The following is a 27,802-nucleotide window of genomic DNA, read 5'->3' as shown; positions in this document are numbered from 1 at the left end:
CTATTCTATTCTATTCTATTCTATTCTATTCTATTCTATTCTATTCTATTCTATTCTATTCTATTCTATTCTATTCCATTCCATTCCATTCTATTCCATTCCATTCCATTCCATTCCATTCTAAAGTTTATGGATTGCTTATAAATAGCACTGATGACTCTATCTAGAAGGGCACATTTATTTATTCTTACTATGTGTCAGAAATCTAACTGTATTAAATACATCCATCCCAAATATCTAGCTTTTTTATGAACCACTCTGGTATAATGTAACTATTTCAAATTACAGATTGTACAAAGTTAAACGTAATCAGAAGACAAACAGCCAAGAGAGAAAATATAAACTGAGAAATATAAATGGCAACAATGAATCTTTTGAGAAATGTCAGTAGATGCTTAAAAAATAGAACACATACAATAAACCATATGTGTAGATAAAATAGTCTTAAGAAATAGCGAACAAGTATAACACTGGGTAAGTTTGTAATTTTTTTTTATCAGTAGGAAGTTGCAGAATAATGATAAAGGAGCCTAACACACACACACACACAAATCAGAAATATGGGACAAAAACAAACAGAAAGAGATGTAAAGGAAGTTTAAAAGTATAAAAGCAAACTGATCGTGGTGGGTTGACCAAAGCTGGCAGCTAAGTCCTACACTCGATTGCTCTCTTTCTTTTCCTCAGCAAGGTCAGGGAGAGGACTGGAAGTACTGAAGTAGTTAAAACTGATGGATCAAGATAAAGGCAAGCAGTGCTCAGCAATAGCAAAAGCATGGGCATGGTATAAACACTTTTGGTCACACATAGAATGCAGATGAAATGTTTTATATGTATATCAACCAGACCAAGTATATTGAGCCAATCAATGGGAGGAATTAATGGGCCCATACTTTTTTAATCTCTGTTTTTGAGTGCTTCTTTTCTGAGGAGGAACAGGTTACAGGCTATTTTTAAATTATTTTTGCTTAATTCTGAAAAATGTTCTTTTTTATTTTTATTTTTTATTTTTAAGAAATAACAGAGGAAAAATAGGTAATTTTATAGAGGTTAAAAATAGGTAAAAATAAGTGATAATATTGAAGGTAAAAATAGGTAATTTTTTCACATTTTCAGGATCCAAGCCTGTTGTACAGCATGTATGGTTGCTCTGTGCAGGAAGGATGGGTTACACATTTGCTGTTCTAGATTCTGTCCTAGGTCCCCATATAGGACAATTTTGCTTAGCCTGATTATCATCTTTGCTCTATCGGTCTCCTAGGCTGAGCCTAGGATTGATCAGCATGCTTCTGTTTTATTACCATAATTAATCATCTGACATTTTTGCTGAGGCATGCAGAAAATTCTAGCAACCCCCTTAATATAGTAATGTCAGAATTTCACGAGGCTGTGATTTATTCAACATATTATTTAATACATCTTAGAAAGCTAAAATAAATGGCACTCTTTCCTGTGGCATGCTTAAACAATGTGGTGGGTAACGCAAGTATTACAGGGGAGAAAGGAAGAGATGAAGGACAGGTTAACCATTACATTGCAGAACTGAAAAGGAAATAATAGACCAGCAAGATTATTTTTCCTACTTCCCTCCTTGGCAAATACTTCAGAATATTTCAAATTTTATTCTTTTATTGAGTGTACCTGGCAAGGTTTTGGTAGTGGGGAGCTATAGGGGTGGCCTCTGAGCAGAGCCCAGCAGCTGCTCCATGTCAGATCAGAGCCAGATCCAGCTGGCTCCAAAAGGGACCCACCACTGGCCAGAGCCGAGTGAGGGAGCAATGCTGGGTGGGCATCAGGGAGAGCAGACTGAAGAAACGGGAAAAAGCTGCTGTACAACTGCAGCTGGAAGAGAGGGGTGCGAACCAGCACTGCAGACCCGCAAGGTCAGTGCAGAAGGAGGGCAGGAGGTGCTCCAGGCACACAGCAGAAATTCCCCTGTGGCCTGTGGAGAGGCCCCTGGTGGAGCAGGCTGTCCCCCTGCAGCCCATGGGTCCCACATGGAGCAGATCTCCACGCTGCAACCCGTGGAGGAGCCCCCGGTGGAGCAAGTGGATGTGGCCTGGAGGAGGCTGTGGCCCATGGAGAGCCCCTGCAGGAGCAGGCCCCGGGCTGGAGCTGCAGCCCATGGAGAGGAGCCCACGCAGGAGCAGGGAGTCTGGGGGGAGCTGCCGCCCTTGGGGAAACTGTACTAGAGCAGTTTGGTCCTGGGGGATCGACCCCGTGGTACGGAGCCATGTGGGAGCAGTTCTTGAAGAGCTGCTGCCTGTGGGCAGCCCCCACAGGCTCATTTCGGGAGGGACGGCATCCCATGGAAGGGATGAAGTGTTAGGTACTGACCACAGCCCCCATTCCCTGTTCTCCTGCACTGCTCAGGGGGAAGAAGTAGAAGAAGGTAGATAGAGGAGGGCGAGGGGTGGTGAAGGTGTTTTTGGTTTGCTTTTAGTTCTTACTGCTGTAATCTGTTAGCATCAGGTAATAAAATACATGAGTCTCCCATATGCTGAGTCTGCTTTGCTAGTGATGGCAACTGGTGAGGGATCTCCCTGTCTTTATCTCAGCCTATGAGCCTTTTTCCATTGTATTTTCTTCCCCTGTATTTTTGAGGAAGGGGAGAGATTTGTGTGGTGGTTGTGTGCTGCCCATCAATGTTAAAGCACCACAGTTTTTTTATAAAAGAGGACTCACCGACATAGCCTGTGCTAATTTTAAAATGGTCCCCTTTTTTCCTCTAGACATTTTATGACTAAAATATTATAGAAAAAGTAACAAATAAATGGACTTTAATTTTGTAAAGATTTTCATGAAAAAGTGAAATGAATAATCAGACCTCCTAGAGTAGCAAATCGCTGGACATTCTCAGTGAGGAGTGCCATTATTAGAAAAATAGCTAAATGAATCAAGATTCTCAAAAATGCAGAAGAATTAGTATAGTTAGTAAAAATATATTTAACAAATATCTGAGAAAAAATAAGGCTTGTGTGTGGATCAGGTACAAATGAAAAAAGGAACTCCTGGGAAGGGGTCCTACTGAAGCTCCCTCTTAGTCATCGCTGCCAGAAAAGGTATGGCTTTTGCAAAATATGGCAGATGGCTTCCCTGCCTGGGGAGCCATCTGCACAGCCTTCAACCTCTAACAGCTCTGATCATCAATGACCTCGGCCCTCTTCCTGAACTGTGAGTCAAATGCTTTTACCTCTTGGATGTGGACACCCTTAGAAGTTTCAGTATAAAGACTTTGCAAAAGAGATAACATACTAACCTCCTAAAACTCTGAGTCAAGCTACGTATTTCCTTTGGATGGTCCTGTACTCTTTTGCATATCATCTCCTGTAAGTGGTAGACTGGTCAACAGCACTTCTACAGCTGAAAGAATGAACATGCTTAGAAAGAATGACATGGAAATTATGATGTAGAAAGGGAATGATGAGGTAAAAAAAAAAAAAAAAAAAAAAAAAGACTTCCAAATTGTATAAATAAATTGTAACTTGGAGCAAGAAATTAATAATAGAATTTTTAAACTACGTTTCAAGAAAATCATTTTTTGTAAAGCTGAGGAAAAGTTTCACATAAAAAATATTTGACCCCCTTATCAGGCAACTTTAAAGCAAAGAAATATTATCTACAAATTCTATGTTAAGGGTGATTGTACTGTAGCAGTGTGAAGGACTGAGTAATTCCCTAATTATTTCCCATCTGCTGTTTCAATTATTCACTCTATTTTTTTCAGTCACAGAATGCAACAGTTTTCCTGAACTCTGTTCCTACAGTAAAAAGTTTCATGTATAAACTTCTACTTCATAAAAACAGTTGCCAGAAATGTTTAAAAGAAAGTACAATCTTATTTCATGGTACAATAAACTTCAGAACAGGGAACCACCCAAATAAAGAATTTGATTTATAATTTTTCTGTGTATGAGTTCACTTTTAATCAGAACTACTGCTTCTCTGATTCAACATATTAAGCTGAACAAAAGTTGATTCTAGGTTGAATCCATCAGCCCAATCATCTCAACTTTTAGGATTTTCTGCTTCAAGAAAAGTCCTCTTTAGCAATCTTGCTAATCATGCACTAATGGCACTTAGAAAATAAATATTTATTTATTCAGTTAGGTGCAGCAGGGGTGATACATCACTGAGGCATGGATAGGGATGGGAAAGAAGTTGTGTAGTAGATGTAAGTTTTTGTAAAAGACAAAAACATGTGACTTGTAAGAAGCTAAGAAACACTCTGCGTCATCAGTGCAATGTTGCATCTAGAACAGAACTGTGAGAGTGGCAAAATGAGAGACTATTTAGGGAGAGCATATTAGCCTAGCCATTTCCAGCAGTCTGTTCCACTCTGTATTAAAGAAGTCAGAAGATCCATTTACAGCCCTTTTGTTTGTGTGCTTGGCTAATCCATTGCCAAACCTTCTAATTAAAATTGTCTAGCTACATCACATCCTGTGGCAACAAGTTTAGAAATAAATGCCATCTGTTAAAAGTTCTTTTATGTGTTTTAACCCCAGATCCCACTGTTTTTTTCAAGTGCCTTCTTGTTTCTTGTGAAAAGGCTTAGGTGGACAGCAGCTCTGCTTTCAGTTTTGTCCCCACTTTCATGATTTTCTTTCAGAGCTTCCTCTCTTTCTCTTACCCTTTTCTTTTACAAACTGGCTTTATCATAAGGCAGTAGCTCTATTCCAGTGATCACTTTTATTGCCTTTCTGAATACCTTCTGCAATTCCAACATCTTCTAGATTGATACTTCCTCAAATAGCAGGTAACTTCTCTCCAAGTAATAAACTTTAAGTAATAAACACCTCACTTCTTCCTTGAACTGTGCTTCTCTAATGTACCATTTCATGGCAAGTTTTCCACGTGACAGGTTAGTATTAACCAATTTTTGCTACAACACTATAGCGTTTGTCTTTTTTTTTTTTTTTTTTTTCCTTACAATTCAGTATAGCTGTGAAACCATTTCCTAGTGGAAGGTTAAATTAACACATAGGGAAAAAATGACATTTGAGAAGTTTTTAAATATTCATACAAATTTTGACTTTTGAAAATCATTGTATATACACTATATTTTTTCCTTTCATCTACAAAGTTGATTGATACAAGGTGACATCCCGATGACTATTAAAGAATTTTTTTTGATATGGGCCAAATGCTTGCAGTCTTAAAGACTGTGCATATAGGCACAGGTTATTCAATTCAAATACAATTAGAAATATTACATTTATAAAGTATAGATAAAATGGGACAAAGATTCCTTTTTCAGTAATAGACTCATAAAATAATTTTTATGTTGGAAGGGACTTCTTGAGGCCACCGAGTCTAATCCTCACTGACACACTGACAGCAAAGCCAGCTAGATCATGTTGTTTAGAGTACTGTCCAGTCAAGATCTGACTGTCTTCAAGAACAGAGATTCCACAATCTTTTTGGACAACCCATTCCAATGGTTAATTATCTTCTTCCTTTTTTTAAAAAACCAACCAAACAAACAAAAACAAACAAACAAACAAACAAAATATCTCATCAGATTTTTTCTGTGTTCCAACTTGTGTCCATTACTTCTTGCCCTGTCTTGACTTTCATCTCTAAGAGAGCTCCCACAAGGTAGTTGTAAACCCCATAAAATCTTCCCTTAGACTTTTGTTCAGCCTGAGCAGGTTTAATTCCCTCAGACTTTCTTTGTACTTCAGGTGTTTCAGGCCCCAGCAATCTTCACGGCCCTTTGATAGACTTGTCCCATTATTCTGCTATCCCTTTTACTGGAGAGTCCAAAACTTAGACACAATCCTTCAGATACAGTTTCACAAGTCATGAGCAGAAAAATAATCTTCAGACTTGGTACACTCTTCCCAATGCAGCCCAGAATGCTCCTTTGGTACAAGAGCACATGGCTGACTCCTGTTCTACTTGATGAACAACAGGAATCCCAGGTGCTTTTCTGCAAAGCTGCTTTCCAGCAAGTTGGCCTCCAGCCTCTCTACTGGTGCATGGGATTATTCCTCCAAAGGTATAGGATTTGCACTTTTGCTTATTGAACTCTGTGAGATTCTTGTTGACCTGTTTATCCAGTCCCTTTAAATAGTATCCCTAACCTTGAGCAAATCAACTACTGTCCCAGTTTAATATCTATGAATTTCCTGAGAACAAAACCCACCTCATTATCCAGGTCACTAATGAAGACTTTAGATAGATTTTGATAGTATTAAATCCAGATGAATGATAATAGGTAACAATTGCCAACTAGGCATTGTACTACTGACCACACATCATTTAACTGTGGTGTAGCAAGATATGATGTAGCTCAGTCTTCTGCCTCTAGATGGTATTTGGAAAGACCTTACTGATTGATCTTTAGCATTCATTCTCTGACGGTTTGCAGTCTGCTCATCTCCTTCATAGATAACAACATCATCCTCACCCCAGGAAGAAGAAAGCAGTATTCCCTGCAGATCAAAAGCTGCATGGCAACATCATACTTCAGTAGTACTGTCTGTATCAAGACTGATTTGCCTGGGATATTTACTTCAGCTGATGCTGAAGACTGTCCTGTAGCATACAGTCAACATCATTGCATAGGTCTCAAGTCCTGAGCATAGTTTCAAGGCCTGTCTTGCACTTGTAAGGCCTTCATTTCCTTCATTCCACAAGCTGGGCTCCTACCTACCGGATTTGTATCTGCTCACCAAGCACCAGCTGAGTAGGTGCTTGGTTAGCAGTCAAGTGAAGACAGTGCGCACTCCAAAAAGAGAAGCATTTAACACAAACTAAACCCTCCAGAAGTTATTCATCACTCTAAGTAGCCACCTGACAAAAGATGTTCAGTGAGGGAGATTCTAATAGATACTTCCTGCAGTTCATTGAAGAAACCTGGAAACTGCTGTGACTACTGCTTAGGTCTCTGTTAGCTGTTCTATGTCATCATAGTCCTTATGACACATAATTACTATATGTCACTTGTCTTCTTTTATTTATAAACCTTCTTACTTTCTTCTTTCAAATCCAGTGAATGTATGCATAACCTCCTATCTTCTTAGACTAAATACCATTTAAATCATTTATTTCCATCCAGTATTTCGTACATGTGATAATTCTTCAAAGAAAAAAATGTACCTACTGAATGGTCATAATATTAATAGAAAATTTGTATAATTTAAGAATTCATATTTGTTTTCTTACATCAGTTTAATAATGATTTTGTGCATATCATAGATTCATAGAATCATAATATATCCTGAGTTGGAAGGGAGCCACAAGGCTCATTGAGTCCAACTCCTTGTTCTTCACAGGACCACCCCAAAATTAAACTATGTGTCTGAGAGTGTTGTCCAAATGCTTCTTGAACTCCAACAGGCGCAGTGCTGTGACCATTTCCCTGGGGAGCCTGTCCCAGTGTTTGGCCACCCTGTCAGTGAAGAACTTTTTCCTCACACCCAGCCTGACCCTCCTACGGCCAGCTCCATGCCATTCCTGTTGCTGTCCCCAGAGAGCAGAGCTCAGCACCTGCCCCTCCGCTCCCCTTGTGAAGAAGCTGCAGGCCGCCACAAGGCCTCCCTTCAGCCTCCTCTGCTCTGGGCTGAAAAACCAAGGTACTACAGGTAATCCTTGTATGTTTTGCCCTGTACATCCTTTCATCATCTTTGTAGTCGTCCTTTGTGTGCACTCTAATAGTCCATATGCTGTGGTGCCTAACACTGCACACAGTGCTCTAGGTGAGGCTGCACCAGTTCACAGTAGAGCAGGACAATCCCTTCCCTTGACTGGCTAGAAATGCCTGATGAGCCCCCAGATATGGTTGGTCCTTTTGTCCTCAAAAACAGGGCACACTGTTGACTCAAATATCAAATATCAAAAGTGAGATCAAATGATCTCATTATTTCAGTCCTGTACAGCAGGCAGATGTTTTCATACTCATATTTCAGTTTGCACAAAGCAAAATACTCTGTGGCAAAAAGAGGTGGAAAAAGAAATGAAATATAGTCACCGGCTTTGTAATTTAAAAAGTAAAACTAAGCTAATACATCAACAAAAGAATTCAGTCTTAACAAATCAGCCATTGTAATAAAAAAATAAAATGACAGAACAGGTATTCTGCATCCTGAAAGATGGGCCAGGAGACTCAGGTTTTAAAAGAGGCTGTATGTATGTGAATGTATAACGCATACATACACATGCCTCTACATTTACTAATACCTGCATGTATTTGTGTATATATTCAAGTTATTTTTATGCACGTACACTGTGATTTAGTAGTAGTGCTGGCTGCTGTGAGTGGTATTTCTATATTTTACATTTCAATATATTTCAATCTACTTGTACATTAGATGAAATGGCTTGTATATGTTTTTTAAATAACTTATATTAAAAATATACATAATTTTTATAGTGACATAATAATTTTAACCACTTCTTTTTTTTTTTCTTCTTTTTTTTTTTCTTTTTAATTGTAAGCAAATATCTCTGTCCAAATGTGATCTCGATCCTTTTACTATTAAATTGATAACTTGACACAATGGAACAAAGTTTAATTAAAGTGTCCTAAAAATCTGAAAAAAAAAAACACACCTCACAGCTGAAAGAGCATTATCATTTCTTTTTAGTTGCTACTTTCCAAACATGTGATGACTATTTCACTCTCAATAAAGCAGGAGAAAAAATCAACAAATAGTAATACTATACAAGTGTCACATTTAAATTAGCTGGTTATATTAAAACATTACAATATGTAGAAGCTGGCCTGTAGCATCAATCCAGCTTTATAGAGAAAAAGCCACAATGAAACATATAAATTCATATATTTATAGGATAATCTATATCTGATGGGAACTATCCAAGTCATATAAAAACAGGAAAGAGATTGATCTGATATTATTGATGACTTCAGTTATTAATCGTATCTCTCTTTGGCGCAGACAATCTTTATGACAGCTACCATATAAATTCTCCCCATTTTTTTTTCTTCAATAAGAAATTTCAAAAATCATTTTTGCAAATAGAAAAGAAGGAAACAAAATTATTATACATTTATGGAAGGTAACCAGAAAATTAACTTCTGAAAAGATTGAGAAATGAAGTACTCCTCAAAGATTCTTCAGTAAATACTTCAGTGTAAGAATTCTAATAGCATTCTAATGTCTTAGAATTCACCATTCACCAGTTTTGCAAGGCAGAATTTCTGGGACACAAGCTATGTTTTATAAACAAATTCTGGTGACACTGGCCACATAGCAATTGTTAAGTACACTTAAAGAGTGCCTGCTCAGTCCTTCTCTCTTTTCAAGCCAAAAGAATGACTATTTGGCTGTGGGCTTATGAAAAAACATATTTCTTTTTAGGAATATCACAGAACATTTCTCACATAAATATCACCTGATTTCTTACCTGGCAAACAGCTACAGTAAAATTCACCAATCAAATCCTGGCAATGGCCTCCATTTTTGCAGGGCTTGAAGGCACATTCATCAATATCCATGGAGCAGTTTTTGTCTGACAGAAAAGAAAATGAAACATTAAAACTATAAATCATGCTGGGTTGGGAAAGCAGAAAAGCTACTTCACAGTACAAGTGACAACTGCATAATTTAACTTTTCCAGGTTGGAAACACTATTTTATATTTGCTTGACAGCTTTAAAACTACAGCTATTCATAGATCATAGCTGATAGTTAACAAATTAAATATTTTAAAGGAGTAAGTATTAACTACATTTGCAAATATATTTTTGTGTATTCTAGCATTATATCTCAACACTGTAATTACTAGAACTATATACCATATTTAAAATACTTTTAAAGAGGTTTAATAACCTTGATAACAATAAGAAAAAAAAATTCTAAGTTACTTCCATACTTAGATGAAAAACTACTTCTTAGATCCCAACAGAAAACAAATTCTTTCAGCTGTTGCTTTAGTTTTAGATATTTAATTGAGATGAAACTCTAATTAATTCAAATCTGAAACAACAAAAAATGTAACAGAAGCATGTATAGAAGAGATGTAGAATACAACATTAGAATACAATATAATATATGAAAACAACTCAGACATACTGAAGAAAATTCACAGTTCCTCATCTATCTGTTGTGCACGGCAATAATTTGGAGCAAGCTCTAACCTGCTATTAATTATACTGGGATCTTTCTGATCCAAAATTTAACCAAAATCAAGGAACAACTTTGGATATTAACAGCTCCAGTGACGGACAATGAAAACTGTAGCCATCACTGATGTGAGCAAGCAAAAATAGTGGTTGCTATTCTACCCAGAAAGTGATGGAAAGATATTACTCAAATTGGATGTAAGAGATGGGTAACGTCTCCCAGGAATCTCAGTCTAAGGAACTACTGAAGTTTCCCCCACTGACTTGTACCATATACTACAAGCTATGTGAGAAAATTACAAATGAGTATGAAACTCTGGGAGTAGGAATTAATGTGGGGTTTCTGCGTTTCGTCTTGGATGACCAAAGCTCAGACAATGATAGATTCCTTCTAAGAATAAATGTGTGGTTGGCAGATGGTGCCACCTGATAGGTTTGTCTTCCTTAACCATATGATAATTTCTAAGCTAACAGGTAAAAATTGAATCTACATAAAAACCAAAATCAATGGGCTGGAGACAAATTGATTGGAAGGCAGTGGAAGAAAAGTTCTTCTAAAGTTTCTCTAAAATACTTATTTAAAAACAGGAAGGAGTTAGAAGTGTATAACTTTTCCATCTTGCTTGCTTTCATTTCCTCTTTTCTTTTTCTTTTTTTTCTTTTTCTTTTTCTTTTCAAATAAATAATAGAGCAAACAGAAGTATTAAAACATAGGACTTGGAATGGTGGGGAATTTAACAACCCAAACATCATCATTTTGGAAAAGAATTACTCTTCAAAAATGCATAGATCTTTGAATGCACTATTGGCAACCTTTTTATTCAGTAGTAGAGATGGCAACAACAACAGATATTTTCTGAGATTTTGTTCTTAGTAAAAGAGAAGAGTAGTCTCTGAATATTAAGAACATATGAAGAACTTAGATAAGAGCAATGGACCCATGCAAAGGGAGAAGAGAGGGGGTGAACAGCATAAAAACAAAAGAATTCAGAAAAATGCAAAAGAATGGTGATGTGAAACCTGCTGAGAGGTTGAACTAAAATAAAAAGATAAGTAAGAAAGCTTCTGCAAGATTACGAGGATGAACTATATTTTTTGTGGGAGAAAGAGCCTGGGTTTTTAGGAGACCAGGTTAGCAGTTCACGGTTTTCAAAGGATGAAAAATGCACAACTAACAGAAAATAGGTCAGGTTAACCTAGGATAAGCTAACCTGATCTAAGAAGGATAACCTAAAAATTACAGCATAAATATGTTGGCATAGAATTATAACAGCAAAGACAGAATAAGATGTAACTATCATGGATGTGCAGGGTAGCAAGAAATCATACTGTAAGTATTCAGTTTTAAAGATGAAGGGAAGGTATGGTTTATGGAGAAGGATAATTCAATGGAGAAGGATAATGACAATCATGCCGAATTATTTAATGCTTCTTTTGCTTCAGTCATTATAAAAAAGGTCAGCTCCAAGCAGATTGTTATCATAATTGATACCTATGATTAAAGGGCAAAACTTCAGTGCTGAATAGAGAAGACAGGCAGAGAATGTTCAGAAGAGTTAGATGTTCAGACAAGTTCACCTGATGAACTTCACCCTTGGGTACTTTGAAAGCTGGCTGATAAAATCTTAGTGGTTTTCTTTGTGAACTTGTGGAATACAGGTTAAGTACCTGAAGACTCAGTAATGTCAGCCTTTAAAAAGGAAGAAAAGATGGAGCAGTGAAATTATAGAGCAATTTGTGTAATTTCAGTTCCTGGAGAAAACATGGGAAAAACTTATTAAACTTATTACTTGTAAGAACCTAATAATAATAATAATAATAATAATAATAATAATAATAATAATAATAATAATCCTATGTAAACAAAGCATTTCCCTTCTAAGCCAGAACAACAGTCCTTGTGGATTTTTTTTTTTTTAAAGTTTATATAATATTTCACATTTCAGTAAGTTTCCACTGCTACACTGCTGTCTCTCACGACATACTGATAATTGGACTAGATATGAATGACAAGAGAATATTACTGGATGGGTAAAAATTGTTAGAAAGCCACATTCATTAGTTATCAGTGGTTTACTACCAAAATGGATGAATAAATTGCAGAGATTTTGGAAGAGGTCTGCAGTGCAACTAGCTCCTCTCAAAAATTTCACCAATAATCTGAATAGCAAATAATCTGAATAGCAAAGTAGGTTTATTAATGGCATCACAAAAAGGTACATTGGAGGACAGGATTAGAAGTCATAAATTTTGACAAACTGGAGATAAACTTTGAAATAACAAATTTTATACATTAAGAACAAGTGGAAGATATCACGATACATGATATCACAAGTTAAGTAGGAACAAAAAAATAGAATTTTGTTTCAAATCAACTGAGATATAAAGAAAGGAACTTAACCACTTAGATGCATTAAATAATCCTTCCATTCTTGTCCAGCTGGGGTAAAGCTGCTTTTGGAGTGCTTTGCACTGTGTAGTGAGCTGCATTCAAGAATATCCCAAGTTGGAAGGGAGCCACAGGAATCATTGAGTCCTACTCCTAGCTTCACAGAAGACTACCTAAAAATTAAATCATGTGTCTGAGTATGTTGTCCAAATACTTCTTGAACTCCATCAGACTTAGTGTCATGACCTCTTATCTGCTGAGCAAATGAGGACAGTTCAGAGCTGCATTACAAAAATGACAAAGAACTACAAAGGGCCATGTACTTAGGACAAAAAAACAAAAAATGAATGAGTTTGTAAAGCCCAAGTAAGGAAGATTTGAATAGAAATATGATGGTAATCATCAAATAAGAAAAGGTTTTTGCAAATGTTTTTAGTTCTCCATGTCCATAGCCAACAGGATAAGAAGTAATGCATTTAAGCTGCTGTGAGAGAAAGTCACATTAAATGTTAAGGAGCTCCTTCCAATGGTTACTATAACAACACACTGAATAGATTGCCTAAGGAAAATAAGGAATGTCTCTGGATATCTTTGAGATAAGGTGTGACATACATGTCAAGAATGACACAGTATGTTTGTGTTTGTTTCCTGCTGGGATGAGGCTGGAATAGACAATATTTAGTGTTTTCTTCTAGTGCTAAGATTAGGTAATTGACACCTGCACTATTTATAATACTGAAGAAGATCCAAGGTCTTTTATGTTTGTGTAGTGAATTGGATTGTCTTGAAATTTGCTATGCCTCTTGGCAGTGTAAAGTAGAAGTATTCCAAATTTGTGGTCATGTAAGGAAGGACCAAGAGACAGCTGCATCAAAAGTCTAGGAAATTTAAAATAGGATAGGAAGGGTCTTAAGTTGTTTGGTATGTGATAACAGAGCTCTCACTTTGGAGCCTTGTGCTTCTATCCAGATTTGTATCTCCACTCAGTCTCTCCATCCATTTCTGTAGTAGTGAGATAAGACAGAGGTGAGTCTGGGCATGCAGTAGGCAAGAGAAGCAAAGGACACACAGCACATAACAAAAGTATCAACACTAGCAAGGAGAAAGAAACACATTCTTCTTGTAGACCACAAATGTACATAGTTGCAAATATATATGGATAGATAGATAATCCTACTATTATGAAGGGAGCAGTACAGCTTGACACTCATCCTATATTCACCCAGTACTGCATTTTCACTCTCACTTCCTTGCCTGTATACCTCTGCTACAGGAGACCACTCATATGCACTAATCGAAATATTGTGATAAATTTTGTTTAGTTAAACAGTACATTTTTAGTGTACTGCAGGTTAGTTTTCACTGCTGCCAGATACAACTACGGAAAAAGATATGTAGCTTCTAAAAATATAACTACTAAACTATAGCTGAACTATATTTAAGGAAAAAGCAAAGGTGATCTGGAAAGGACTGCTGATGATTACTTCAGTGTATGAGCTCTATTGCAATGCTGTGACAAAAAATAATAATCTTAGATGTATTAACAACAACAAAAAAAGACTATTTATGTGTAAGGGTAATTTTACCTCTGCATAAAGCATTGCCTACAAAGTTCCATCCATGCAGTCCTAAGCCTTGTATATTTGAAAATATGCAGGAAAAGCTACATGGTTTATTCAACCACTGAAAAAAGTATGCTGTTGGCAAAAGCTTAAAGACCTCCATCTGCTTCATTTAGAACAAACAAAAACAAGAAGTGACTTGATTAGAGTGTATAAGTGTTTCTACAAAGAGAAAATACTGGGGTAGTAAGAGGTTTTTTCATTTTGTGTAGCAAAGGTAATGACACACAATAACTCAAAGCTGGAGACAAAAATATAAACAAAATATTTAATATAAATGTCTAAATCTGATGGTAATTACTATTAGAAAAAAAAATGCCAGTCGTATTCTGGCTTCTCTTCATGCATTCAAATCAGGATTGAATGCTTTTGGATTCAATGTGTGCTTTAATCAAAATTAAGTAATTAGATTCAGTACAAGGTGGTTAATGGGCAACATTAACTGCCTTCTGGTATACAGACCTAACATAGAGTGTGCAACCAGCAATCTACGGGTTGTTAGAAGGCTTCCAGAATAAATTTACTTATCCTATAACCTTCTGTGAGTGCTTGTCTTTTCTAGGAAAAATTCAAGAGAATTCTGCAAGTCAAATACACTTCTGTGGCACCAATAGCCCACCTCAAGAGAGTTGATCCCTGTAGCATCCTTGTCATCATCTGAAATATATATGTCCTGTCCTTGGGCAGCATACATGCTCTGGAGATACCTAGAAAAATTGTCTGTCAGGTGCTGCTCTGCTGTTACCAGAGCAAGTAATCTATGCACTTCTCTTTCTTGTCTGAATGCAAAACTGCCAAGGAAGATTTCTGATAAAAGTTTTAAAAACAGCTTTAAAAACATCACTCTACATTTAACACTTTTCCCCTTCTGCCCCGGGCACAGCTTAGATGTGGGTAAGCAGCAGTCTCTGGCCACCTACCATTCATGTGAAGCGAGTCTGGCTCTTGGATAATGTCTCCATCATCACCACTGCATCCCTGTAGCCCAGTACATATGGAATTGCCATCAGGCCACAGGTTTTGCATCAAGCTAACAGCAGAGGCATCAGGGTTGAGGCCTCCAATGGCCAGGTAGATCTTGCTTCATTTGTTTTAGTATCAAAATCTGTGGTACAGTGCTAGTTGGTATTGTTAAGACAGTATTGAATAACAGACTTTGTCCAAGATCAGTGTTTTGTGGGTTTGTTGTTGTAGTTTTCAGAAAAAGAGCTGTCTGCTACAAAACAAAACAAAATAAAACAAACCAAAACCTAGAAGAAACTGTTCTAATATAAGATGTCCCTTCCATTTTCCAAACTCAATAACAGAATATTTGGGAAGAATGGAAAACATGCATTGTGCAAACTGTCAGGAGACAGATTTTGTCATACCAGAATTCACTCACTAATTATTCTTGTCATACCATGAAATTTGTTCCTAGCAGGTTAACTGAGCCAGTTATAATAAAAAACCTGATGCAGTAGGAGATTCTGTCTTGATATCCATATGTTATTTTTACACGTGCAGTCAGATGCAGGTAAAAATAAAAATGGTGTTCACTGTACTGACATATTAATGTTTGTTCTGTGGTGTCACAGATGACTTGGATGAAGGGATAAAGTGCATCCTCAGCAAGTTCACTGATGGTACAGAACTGGGAGGAATGGCTGATACCCCAGAATGCAGCCATTCAGAGAGACGGGCTGGAGCTTTGGGTGGTGACGGACCTCACAAAGTTCAGCAAAGGCTAGTAGAGGGTCCTGCGCCTGCAGAAGAATAAACCCATGCACCAGTATAGGCTGGGGTCTGACCTGCTAGAAAGCAGCTCTGTAGAGAAGGACCTGGGGGGTCCTGGTGGACAGCAACTTGACCAACAGCCAGAAATGTGGCCAAGAAGGCCAATGGTATCCTGGAGTGCATTAGGAAGAGCATTGCCTCTGGTGATCTTCCCATTCTACTCCACCTGGAGTCCGAAGTCTAGTTTGGGGTCCCCCGGGCAAGAGAAACATGAAGCTCATGGAGTGAGTTAAGGGCTACTAAAATGATTAAGGTAGTGGAGCATTGCTCACATGAGGAAAGGCTGAAGGAGCTGGGCCTGTTCAGGCTGGAGAAGAGAAGGCTCAGGAGATCTGATCAATATACATAAGTTTCTGAAGGGAGGGGGTCAAGAGGATGGGGTCAGACTTTTCTCAGTAGTGCCCAGCAATAGGACAAAAGGCAATGGGCACAAAGTGAAACATGGGAAGTTCTGTCTGAACAAGAGGAAGAACTTATTTACTGTGTGGGTGCCTGAGAACTGGCACAGGTTGCCCAGAGAGGTTGTGGAGTTTTCTTCCCTGGAGATATTCAAGAGCTGTCGGTACACAATCCTGGGTAATAAGCTCTAGGGGACCCTGCCTGAGAAGGGGGTTGGACCAGATTATCTCAAGAGGTCCCTTCCAACCTCAACCATTCTGTTAATCTGTGTTTCTGTGACCTTAACTGTTTATAATATAAATATGTTTAAAGATAGAGAGAGAGAGAGGAAGGGAGAGAGAGAGAGAAAAAAAAGAGAAATGGTTTATAGAAAAAGCAGGGAGTTAATGAAAATCTGGATAATTTCTTACAGCAACTCAGGAAGACAAAGAATTTTAATAATCTTTTCCAGTCTTGTGCTCGTGCTTTAATCACAATACGAGCGTTTCTAGACATGATGGCTTTTCATGTTTGAATTGATAAAGGCCTCCCAGAAACCTACAATCTTTTTTTTTTTTTTTTTTTTTTTTTTTTTAAATCTATTGAAAAATAAACCTCTTCATTTTAAATTATGTTCCAATTTATCTAAATTAATTAAGTACACAGCCATTCCCCAAAAGATATTAATTTCTGTTCTAAATAGTTTATATTATACATGACAATTGGAATTACCATTGAAAAAAATCATATCCAGAATAAAGGGGATAAACTGAAATAAAAAAACAATCTCATAACACCTCAAGTAGAGCAATGATAAAGTAAATCCTACATAAACTAATTAAATTTTTGATTGAAGAATTAACTTATCTTTTTTTCAGATGGTTCTGACTGTTATTATTCACCCTCTAAGTTAAACAAATCATGCTTAGTATTTGCAGATGAGAAACTATTGGAAAAATGTGCCATATGATTTCTCATAAAAACAGACTTTGCTTATTTTTTAGATGACTGGAAAAAAACATTGCTACTGAACTATAATTGATTTGTTTTTCTTTCATGCAATTCAATAGTTTCTTTAATGTATTAGGCTATCAAAATTTTTATGTAATGTAATTTGCAGCATGATGAAACTTAAACAGACTTGTGTGCACTCGACTAATCTTTTTTTCCACTCAGTGTTCTAAGCTGAATTCCTTTGAGGGGAAGCAGGTATGCTTATACATTAGGCATGAAGATAAACGTTCTCTAATAACCAAATAAATACATATTGAATACTGCTCCACATATGCATAGATAGTATTTGTTTTCCAGAATGTCAGGTTTGCACACACAACTGTAGGAAGCCTGCCCTAGGTGACCTGCCTTCTGGAGTGTTTCTGAAAACTAGCAGCCCAGCAGCACAGTCCCATCCTAGCAGCTTGCTCTGAGATAGAGCTCTGATGGCCAGGAGCCAGGGAAACCATCTTGTCCCTGTTCAGTCTTCTGTCTCCAGGTTTTAGTTTGGTTTGAAAAACATCAGTGATCAGTCCAGAGATCAGATATAGGTACTTTGTTTATATTAGGAGTCATTAGGAGACATCAGAGAAAAGGATACCTGGCTTTTGGCCTGCTTCTATAAGGGCTAGGGATGTGGAACGATAATTTGATGCATGAGATGCATGTGAGGCTATCCATGACTCTAAAGATGGGTGAGAACCAAAAGATTTCTTATGCCAGTTCATTCCTTTGAATCACTGAGGGCAGGACTGAAGATGATTAGCGTGGAATGGAAGATGGAGAGACTCAATGATTTTAAACTGTACAGTGCTACTGACATTAACTGAAAACATCTAGATCATCCTGCCTGAAAAAAAACTGCCTGAAATAGGACAGGTTTTGCAGACTCATTGAAAACAAACCTTAGAAAACCTCAGAAATTGAATACACAGGAAAAGATTTTTAAAGCACAAAAGAGGTGCCTCTTTTTGCCTTGCATTGGAGTGAGTTGAGTTAGAAGACACCACACTGCCTTTTATAATCTTGATTTATAAATGTTCAGTGTTGCAGCAATCACTTGTTCAGCCACAGTAGCCACTACAGGATTCTTCAGACTCATAGTGTGAGACATACCAGAGGGAAATATATAGATTTGATCTTCAAAAAGCTTGAAAATGTATTTATTCTGCTTTGCAAAGCTTAGAGACTTATTTAAATCAACATTCAGCTGATGGTAGATTTAGACTGTTGGTTTGTACTGTTTCAAGATAATGACAAACATTAAACGAGAGAGACGCAAAACCTCAAACAAGGATCATGTTACCCATAGAGCATTCATATGGACCATGATATAAGTGAGGAAGTAAAAATCTCATGAATATAAATTAGAATAAACTTCAGTGCTAAGTGCTAATGGGACCTGGCAGAACCATGACAATTACTTTTAACTATGCTATGACTGGTGGATATATGTGATGAATAAACTAAATCATATTTGTGAATCATAAATATTAGTACTAACCCACAGCCAGCTAATTTGTATCACCTATTTCTATGATTACCTCTGAGAGAAAGCATGGTGTTCTCATCAGCAGCTTGGAGCTTATATAAGCCTTTTGCTTTCCTGGATTTCTCTTCCCAACATAAAAAAATAATAATAAAAAAATAAAAAAATAAAAATAAAATCCATCCCCATTACTATGTCCAGAAAACCTAGATGACAAAACCTAACAAAATTAGGACCATAGCAGGTCCCCTTCACTTCTGGCTAGTTGTGCTTTGATTTTGGTAACTTAACAGTAATGCATGCCTTTCAACTGAACAAGCTTGCTCTATTTGTGAGCCTTTCTACTCATCTGGTTAAATTAATTGGTTGATAGAACAGTTAAATGACTCAAGCAAGAGAAGTAAAAAACACTTTGCAGTCGTGTTATTTCTCCCCAGTGGAGACAGGCATAGGTTTGTTGTATAAAATTTCCCTAAGGGAAAAAAAAAAAAAGAAAAAAAAAAAAAAAGGGGGGGTGGTGCAGTTTCATTTTTGAGGAAACTATGCTGAAGGAGCCCAACACTGCTGTTTCAGTGATAAACCAGCAGGAACCTGCTGGGGCCCTGGAGGAGAAAGGCGTGAGGCTGAAGGCACCTCCATCAAGCCCATCTTAGCCATATGGACAATGAAAGCAAAATCCCTTGGAGATGTATCCTTCCACACACTACTGCTGCTCCTGTAGGACCCATCCATGCCTTTACACCAAGCAGGCCCAGTCTAGGAAGGGACAGTGATGCTGGGCACGAGGAGGCAGGCCAGCTGTGAGGCAGCACGGCTGTCCTCTCGGGGCCTAAGCTTCTCCCCATTCCAGCTGCAACAGCAACCCTGGGGCTGATTTTAGACTAGACTCCTGTTTTATTGTCCCTGTGCACTTCTCCTACACAGAGAACCTTCATGTTGCATTTGAGAGAATGGGAAGAATGTTAGCCAGATAGGCAGAGGTTTGCCAGATTTACAGCATAGGTTCTACGTCTGGATAGAATATGCTAAGTGAACAGACACGGATTAACAGACATAGACTTTCTTTACCTGTCTCGACAGCTAGAGGTGCTTGAAAGCCCTCTAGTTGATAAAACCCAGCAAAGCATTGTGAGGGAAGGAAATGGCACTGCCATCATCTGTCCATTTGTCCAATGGTTGTTTACTATGGGATAATTGCAGAAATCCTGTGTATGCTGACTCCCACAAGAGGGCATTTGAAAGCAAGGTTTGATTTAACAGAGAAAGAAAGGCTTTTCCTTGTCTTCCTCAGAAGGGACACTGGAAGGATGAACATAACTTAGAAGATGGATAGATAATAGCAGGATTTCTGGTATAACCATTTTGACTCTCCTGCTGATGATGCTTTTCTGTATCTGTTATATAATATGGATTTCTCCATTGCTTAAATAGTAACTGGATGAACAATAAATTCCTGTATGTACAGTGTTTTCTTTTGCTTCTAAACTTATTTTGAGTATATCACTGCCTTTATGGCAATATCTACCAGGGCCATTTACATCAGTCCTAGAACTCAGAAGTACATGGGACATAAAGGGTACCACAAGTAAACAGTGGCAATTCAGAAAGCTGCAAGATACTGAAATCTCTAACTCTCGCATTAAATCAGCATATTGATGGACAATATGCTGATTTACTACTGTTTGTTTTTCTTAGAAGATATAAGCTCAAATATTCAGTATTTGGCATCAAAGACCATTTCTAGGGAGGATGAAGCAGTTGTCAAAAGGCATGGAGAGATCTGATTTCATGATATCCACAGCAGTTGATTGTGCATTTATTGCACACGTAGCATAAAGCACAGATGAAAATACTCAGTGTAATCAGGAGGGCCCTTATACCCACTTCCAGTTCCAATCAGTGCACCGGCTAATTTGTTTTCTCATGGGAGCTGTCCTTTCTCACACAAATAAATAAATAAATAAATAAATAAATAAATATGTCTCAGACCTCAGAGTATTCATTAAAATCTGCCCCTCACACACTGGTAACTGTTTTTATCATTGAGAAAACATGAATTCTTTTTGTCTTGTAATGAACAGATTAGCAAACTGCTTGCATCAGTATGAATCTAGGATTAAGTGTTCCTCCTAGGGAGCACATACCTTGTTCCAAGCTTTCATGACACCTACAATTATCCTTATAGTTCTGTTTCTGTAATATATATAACTCCCTTATATCCAAAAGTAGTGTAGCTGTATTTTCAGAGGAACAGCTTTTCCTGCATTCCCTAGTTAAAACTGACTGGAAACTACTTCAGAAAAATTACACGTTTTCTGTTTTGATCCTTGCAGTATAGCAGTGAGAGATTTTTTTATTTTTATTTTTTAAAAGTTTGTTCTTTTAAAAGTATCATATTAAAATGCACCCATTTACATGAACAAATACTTTGTGGTCACCTCCTTTGTTTTTATGTTTGACATAACATAGGCATACACTATACAAACTCATAACAAAAAGCCAGTTATCAAAGCAAAAAAAGGAAAATATGATCTGGTAGGAAAATAGAGCACATTTCAGTTCTGTAATGCAGAATAATATCAAAATATGTTGGCATGAATCAAGCAAAATTGCAGACATCTGTGGGAACTGCAACTATTATCACTTTCACAAGATTCTACATTTCTGTTTATCATCTTACATTCCTTATGTCCTATCTGCCTATTGTTAACCATTGATAAAATACATGACTTTCTCCTAAACTGGATGTCATTGGTGTTACTATCAACCTCAAATGGTTTATTTACTTATAACTTAAATTTGTCTCCTCATCCATCACCACTTGACTCATTCCTTTAACTTTTCATCTCTCCATAACTGACTTTTTTTTTCTTTTCTTTTCTTTTCTTTTCTGTCACCACAGATTTTGATTGTCACCATGTACCCACACAGTTTGCTTTTTACAGAACACCCACTAGTTTCATAGGATTTCTGAGACTGCCCAGCAAATGATGATTTTTTGCTGCCATGGCTCATATTCTTGTTACCACTCATTCCATACTAATGGCATTCCATTTGCTTCCCTGAAATCAGCAGCTGAAAGTCAGTGTGTTCCAGTCCCTGACATCACAGCCTATTAGTTGTTAAGATAGCATATTTTCTGAGACAGTTTTATTGATTTCCCCATGATCCTGTTAGCTGCTTCTGGCAGCAAGTAGGTTCATGAAGACTGCTCCTGATGCAAGAGCTATTTTCTTAAGCCTGTTGTACACACAAATAATTGTGCAATTTCCAACCTAATTATCATAAGGATCTAATGGCATCTTTCTTGAAGAGAACAAAGTGTACTCTTACTAAAATAGTATTCTTTTTTTTTCCTTCTGCATCACAAGAAAATTATGGCTGTGATATGATCTTCTGAAGATAAATACCACCAGCTATAGCTATTGTTGCATGCCTAGGAAAAGATGAAATAATATTTTTCATGGCCTATGTATTTTCTGAACACTTTTTATCTAGACAAAATAAAGTTCTGCTTTCCATCAATTAGTCTAAAAGCATACACAGTTTTCAGTTTTTATCATCTTAGTAAGGAAGCTAAAGCAGATTATCAATAGTGTGGAACACTAAGTTGAATTTATTTTTATTAATGCTAAAATACTGAACAAAATGCAATCACAAAGAGTTTTTTATTCTTTTTAATTTCAGAAAAGTAAATAAACATTTAACTATTTAATGCCTTATCCAGAGTACAATATATATTACCAGTGAATCCTGGAGGACAAACACAACTGTAGTCTGCAATCAGGTCCAAACAAGTTGAATTGTTTTTACAGAAGCCATAAGTGCACTCATCAAAGCTCATTTCACAGTTAAGACCTTCAAATCCTTGGGGAAAAAAAAAAAAAGCTATGCATTATTTAGCTACATTTATGCCTTCTCTGGGTAATTTTTTTTTTTTTTCCCCTAAAGAATAGAATAGTTTCAATTTACTCTTACAATACAATTATCTTGAACTCTTTTTGAAAGATTTTCCTAAAAGCTTTTGTCTTTATCATTAATAAATAAATAATTTGACCATCAAACATACTTTAAAAAAGGGATAATAATTGAAAGAACAAATTTTAGGATTCAGTATTTTCATTAATCTAGTTGAACTTTATATTCAGCAGAAACTAAAGGATTGGTATATCTTCTGCCATTTTGAGAACATTACAGATGTACTGGGATTTGGGCATCTGATTATAGTTTTAATAATCAACTCTCAAATAGTCACTTCCCCACTTATTCTCTATGTTTCTCATGGAATAGTGACTTTTAGCAAACTAAGAAGTCCCGAAGTTATATATATATATATACACTTGAAATTGCAGGAGAATCTCCACTCTAATATCTGACATTTTACGTTCTTGTAAATGTATTCTAATTCATGGTCATGCTACAAAATGACTGTCATTAGTGCTGTCACAGGCCATGGCTGCAGAAAGACCATGACTAATGCTAAGCCATCAGCACCCTCAGTGCAAGCCATATTCTTATAATTTCTCAAACTGACCATGGAACCAATTTCCACTGATCCCTAATTCATAAAACTTTAGAATTACCTTGAGTTCATCAATAATGTATATAGTAACAGCTCTCATTTACAATAAGAATTTAATCAGACCCATGTCTCACAGGTAACAAGTAAGCCACAAAATTATCAATGTGGATGCCAAGAATTATTTTTCTGTAAGCTGATCAGGCAGAGTAAACAGAAGAATGATCTTTTCCAAGCTGTTTTCAACTGCTTTCCAATATCTGTTTTGGCTTCTTATTTAAACTAATGATGGAGGCTGTATTTAAAAAAATATTTGTAGCAATTTCATTTTTGTGATGAGTTTCTAAAGTTATCATCTAGAATGCTTGTATTAGTATATAAATAACTGAAATATTGTAAGCTATGAAATATATTCACCATCAGTCCATATATACAAAACAGCACTGTTTGAGATTAAACTCAAGAAATTTTAAAATGCAGAAACAAAGTATCAGGTTATAAAACACAAGCTTGACTCTTTTTTAAATAAAATTACAATTATAAAAATACAAATATTCAGAAGAAACACATTTTTAAAAACACATTCTTTTTGTCTGTGAAAATTTTAATACATTTTCATACTGAAGAATTGCTACAAAATCATTATTTTGGCCCTTATCATTTGCTTGTTATGTTCAGTCACAAAACTGCAAATTAGTATGTCAGGATAAAATATTTTATTTGTAAGCTTATTCATACAATTTTCTGTGATTTCACATGCTACACATTTATGTTTTTCTTCACTTATTCAGGTTTTGCTAAAATCATGAGGTTTTGTGTGAAAATGTAACACATATCTGCCTCCATTCATTTTGAGTGTGCTTGTTTTATTGGGCGTCTTGTTGGACAAAAATGCAAATGAGACTTCATTAAAGAATAACTTATTTTCAGAGACAGAAAATTAAAAAAAATGGTTTTTAGACTGTCAAGAAGATATTTTGCAGACTGAAGGTGATTTTAAAAATTGTCAGAGATAATAAAAATAAATTATTTTGAACAACTTACCTTCAGGGCAAAAACAATCATATCTGTTGACATCATTCTGACAGACAGCACCATTCAAGCAAGGAGCTGAATCACATTCATTCATTTCTATTTCACAGTACTGGCCTGAATAACCTGCAAAGGAAACAAGGCAATCTTTGATTTTCTTCATCTTTATGTGTGGTATTAACATGAAACTTTCATTCTAAATGTTTTTCTGTAATTAAAACAAAAAGTTGTTAGAATCTTTATTGTATTGAAAGAGGAACCTGAAAGGGAGAACTTCTGTATTTTATTGACAAAGAATTAAATTTCTCTCACTTCATATCTGATATTGCAAATACGTCTTTATTCCTGAAATAAAGCAATAAATAAAATAGGAAGTACTTCCAGAAAGTAGGAAGATATTCATAGCATTATGCAAACTATATGCATATTTTCATGTGTTTTGCTTGTATTAGAGTCACTTTGATGTTTTTATGATACCTTTTGTGAATTTTGACATGTTAATGTAAGAGACAGTATATCAATTATTTTATTGTCTAGCTCTTTCAGCTGTGGAGAGGAGAAGTAAAACATAAAGAGTACAAATACATTGAAGCATACCGAACAGCTGCCATACGAGTCAGATCTTCAGTATGTGTGAATTGTATAACTTAATTACAATAGGTGAGGATGCTGTCTGCATATCCTGCTGAAAGAAGGAAAGCAGTCATCACAGAAACAAAAGGAAAAGGCAACTTAGTTTCCTTGTTCCTTCAATACACTGTACTAGAGATAGGTGGACAGGCATTGGCAGTGGGGCGGCCTCTGTGAGGAGAGTCTGGAGCTGCCCCGTGCTGGCTCCAGTTGGTTCCAGCTGGCTCCAATGGCCCCACTGCAGGGCACAGCTGGGCCCAGCAGCCAAGACAGCGGTGCCTCTGGAGAAGTTTATTTTAAAAAGGGGAAAAAAATGCCAGACAGGTATTTCTTGAGGAAGGGGACTAAAATGAGTGAAGAACAGCCTTGTGAGCACTAAGAGAATGGAGGGTGGAGACGTTCCGGGTGCTGGAGCAGAGATTCTCCTGCTGCCTGTAGAGCAGGTAGACATGTCTGGAAGAAACGATAGCCCATGAAACACCCACACTGGAGCAGGTTTATCTTGAAGGACTGCAGCCCTCTGAAGGACACTGCTGGAGCACGGAAAAATGTGAGGAGGAAGGAATGAACTGACCACAAACCCACTCCCCGACCTGCTGCACTGATCAGGGCTGGGTGAGAAGGTAGAGAAGCTGGGAATGAAGGAGTGAAGCTGAGCCTGGAAAAGTGTGTATAAAGTGTTTTATTTTGTCTTTGTTTCTCACTATACCTTTGTATTTTAATTGGCAATAAATTAAACTGATTTTCCCCAAGTTGAGACTGATTTGCTTGGCATCGTAGGTGATAAATGATCTCCCTGTCTTCATCTCAACCCATAAGCTTTTTCTGCACATTTTGTCCTGCCAAGGAGCAAAAGCAGCTGGGTGGGTATCTGGCAGCCAGCCAATGTCAACCTACCAAATCTATATAGCTTTGTGCCATGTTAATCCCAAATTTTGCTACTAATCTTTGCACAATTGTCTGCATGTTCCATTGAAGTGCACCATTTAAACAAGTTGCCACTCTTCTTCTAATCATTACTTTTAAGGCATTACATAAACAATGGATGGAAAGTAGATACTATTGTGTGCACACCTCTAAAGCTGAATATATTTATATTGAATTCTGCAGCTAATTTTTAATGTGTGACTGATGATGACCTACTTACTACAAGCAAGGCATGTCCCAATTTGCTTGAAATAACAAAAGAAATCTTGTTCATTGTTACTAGAGAAAAATAAATCCATGTATAAAATGAAAGTGTAGTGTTCTTTTTTTTTTTCTTTTTCTTTCTTTTTTTTTTTTTTTGTATTTTTCTGTTGTTGTTTTGTTTTGTTTCTATGTACCTTACAATAATTATTTGAATTGAGAAAAAGCATTCTTTTTCATATTATATTCTCAGGACATGACTTGTGAAAGATGTATAGTGAGGGTATGCCACACCATTAAACATGTATATTTATCGAAAGCAAAAAATTCCCAATTTGTATATTTTCTCTAAAAGTGAACTTGCAGATAAAAAATAATAATTAAAACTTCATTACATTTTGGGAAAATAAAATGGTTTTACATCTTTCTTTCCTATTTTTGTGTAAATTTTTAAGGTCCCTAAAACCTTATCTCATTTGGAAAACAAATTCAAAAGCCTTCAGAACCATGATAACATGTCAATCTATGATGCATTTGTGAATACCAGAGAAAATAATTTGTATAGAGTTGATGGTTGTGTCAGCAAAATAGCAACAAATACAGGTAAATAGTGGAGTGCCCTGGTGCAATCAGTGTATCTGTCAATTCTTTTCCCTGTTCCTTGCAGAATTTATTTATGAATTCTATGGTTGGAATCTCACATAAGTTATAAAGCACAGCCTGCATTGAATACAGAAGTCAAATATCAGACATGCTTTCAAAGAATCTAATTTTAAGTCTTGTCTTAAACTGAACTTTTTCGGAAGACTTCCTACACTATCATCACTATTTGGATTATTCTAGATATCAGATATATTCTGGTATATATCTTGGTATCAGATATATTCTGGTATCATATATTTCCCGTGATTCTAACTATCAAGTAAAATGTAGATGACATGTAATAGTTAATATGTTGATGGTAGAGGGTCCAAAGTGTGGTTTACTGTGAGGTAAACTGCAATTCCTGTGCATTGTTATGATAACCAGGGAAGCGCACACTGTCCCTTCCATTTTATTTATTTATTTATTTATTTATTTATTTATTGTTACTGTGTTGTGCTGTGGAACTGGCCTTAATAACCTATGATGTTCCCAGTTGTTCTAAGTTTCAAAAAGATCTACTTTCCCACTGTTTGGATATTTGACAACAGACTTCATTTTCCAAAGATTGGGAGTATCATAAAATGTTGATACATTATTCAAGTCCTGAACTAAATTTGTCTAATTTAGCTTCCACTGCTAATCAATTTTCTTTATTAATAACAATGTTCACCCTCATATATCTTTAATGCTCATTCCATTTTATACAATATTTCAAATGTACAATTTAAACTCATATTCAGAAAGAGCACAGCATGGGAGCTAGCTAAACATTGTGCTAACCCTTCATAACCCTTCACCCGGGTTTAAATACGCACCAAATAAGCACCTGTGGGGTTTCTCACACTAAGCTCACCCTACATACATTGTTTCAATATCAAAAACGTTAACCTGGCTATCATTTTTTTCAAAGTGAAAAACCTACAGCAAGATATGATGAAATACACACTGCCAAACTATAGTGTTCTACAAGCACAGAGGTTTGTTACATAAATATCTGGACCATAAAATACTCAAGGTTCCACTGTGAAAAGTGCGGTTCACATTTTTAATGCCCTTTTCCCTAATGTGTCTGTTGGTAGATGTGCCCTCTCTGAACTATTATTTCAGAT

At 36.5% G+C, this 27,802-nt stretch overlaps 1 protein-coding gene across 1 annotated transcript in view; it reads right to left on the bottom strand.

Moving 5' to 3' along the window:
* EYS (eyes shut homolog) overlaps positions 1-27,802 on the bottom strand; it is an 883,205-nt gene that overhangs the window by 545,850 nt on the left and 309,553 nt on the right. The window contains exons 13-15 of the mRNA XM_035323172.1: positions 24,303-24,416; positions 22,484-22,606; positions 9,376-9,480 (exon numbers count right to left, since the gene is read on the bottom strand). Of these exons, the coding sequence (XP_035179063.1) occupies positions 9,376-9,480; positions 22,484-22,606; positions 24,303-24,416 (342 nt within the window). The remainder of the gene's footprint in view (positions 1-9,375; positions 9,481-22,483; positions 22,607-24,302; positions 24,417-27,802) is intronic.

This window comes from Oxyura jamaicensis, chromosome 3 (assembly GCF_011077185.1).
Source record: "Oxyura jamaicensis isolate SHBP4307 breed ruddy duck chromosome 3, BPBGC_Ojam_1.0, whole genome shotgun sequence".
Taxonomy (NCBI): domain Eukaryota; kingdom Metazoa; phylum Chordata; class Aves; order Anseriformes; family Anatidae; genus Oxyura; species Oxyura jamaicensis.
This window is presented reverse-complemented; position numbering and strand designations above follow the sequence as displayed.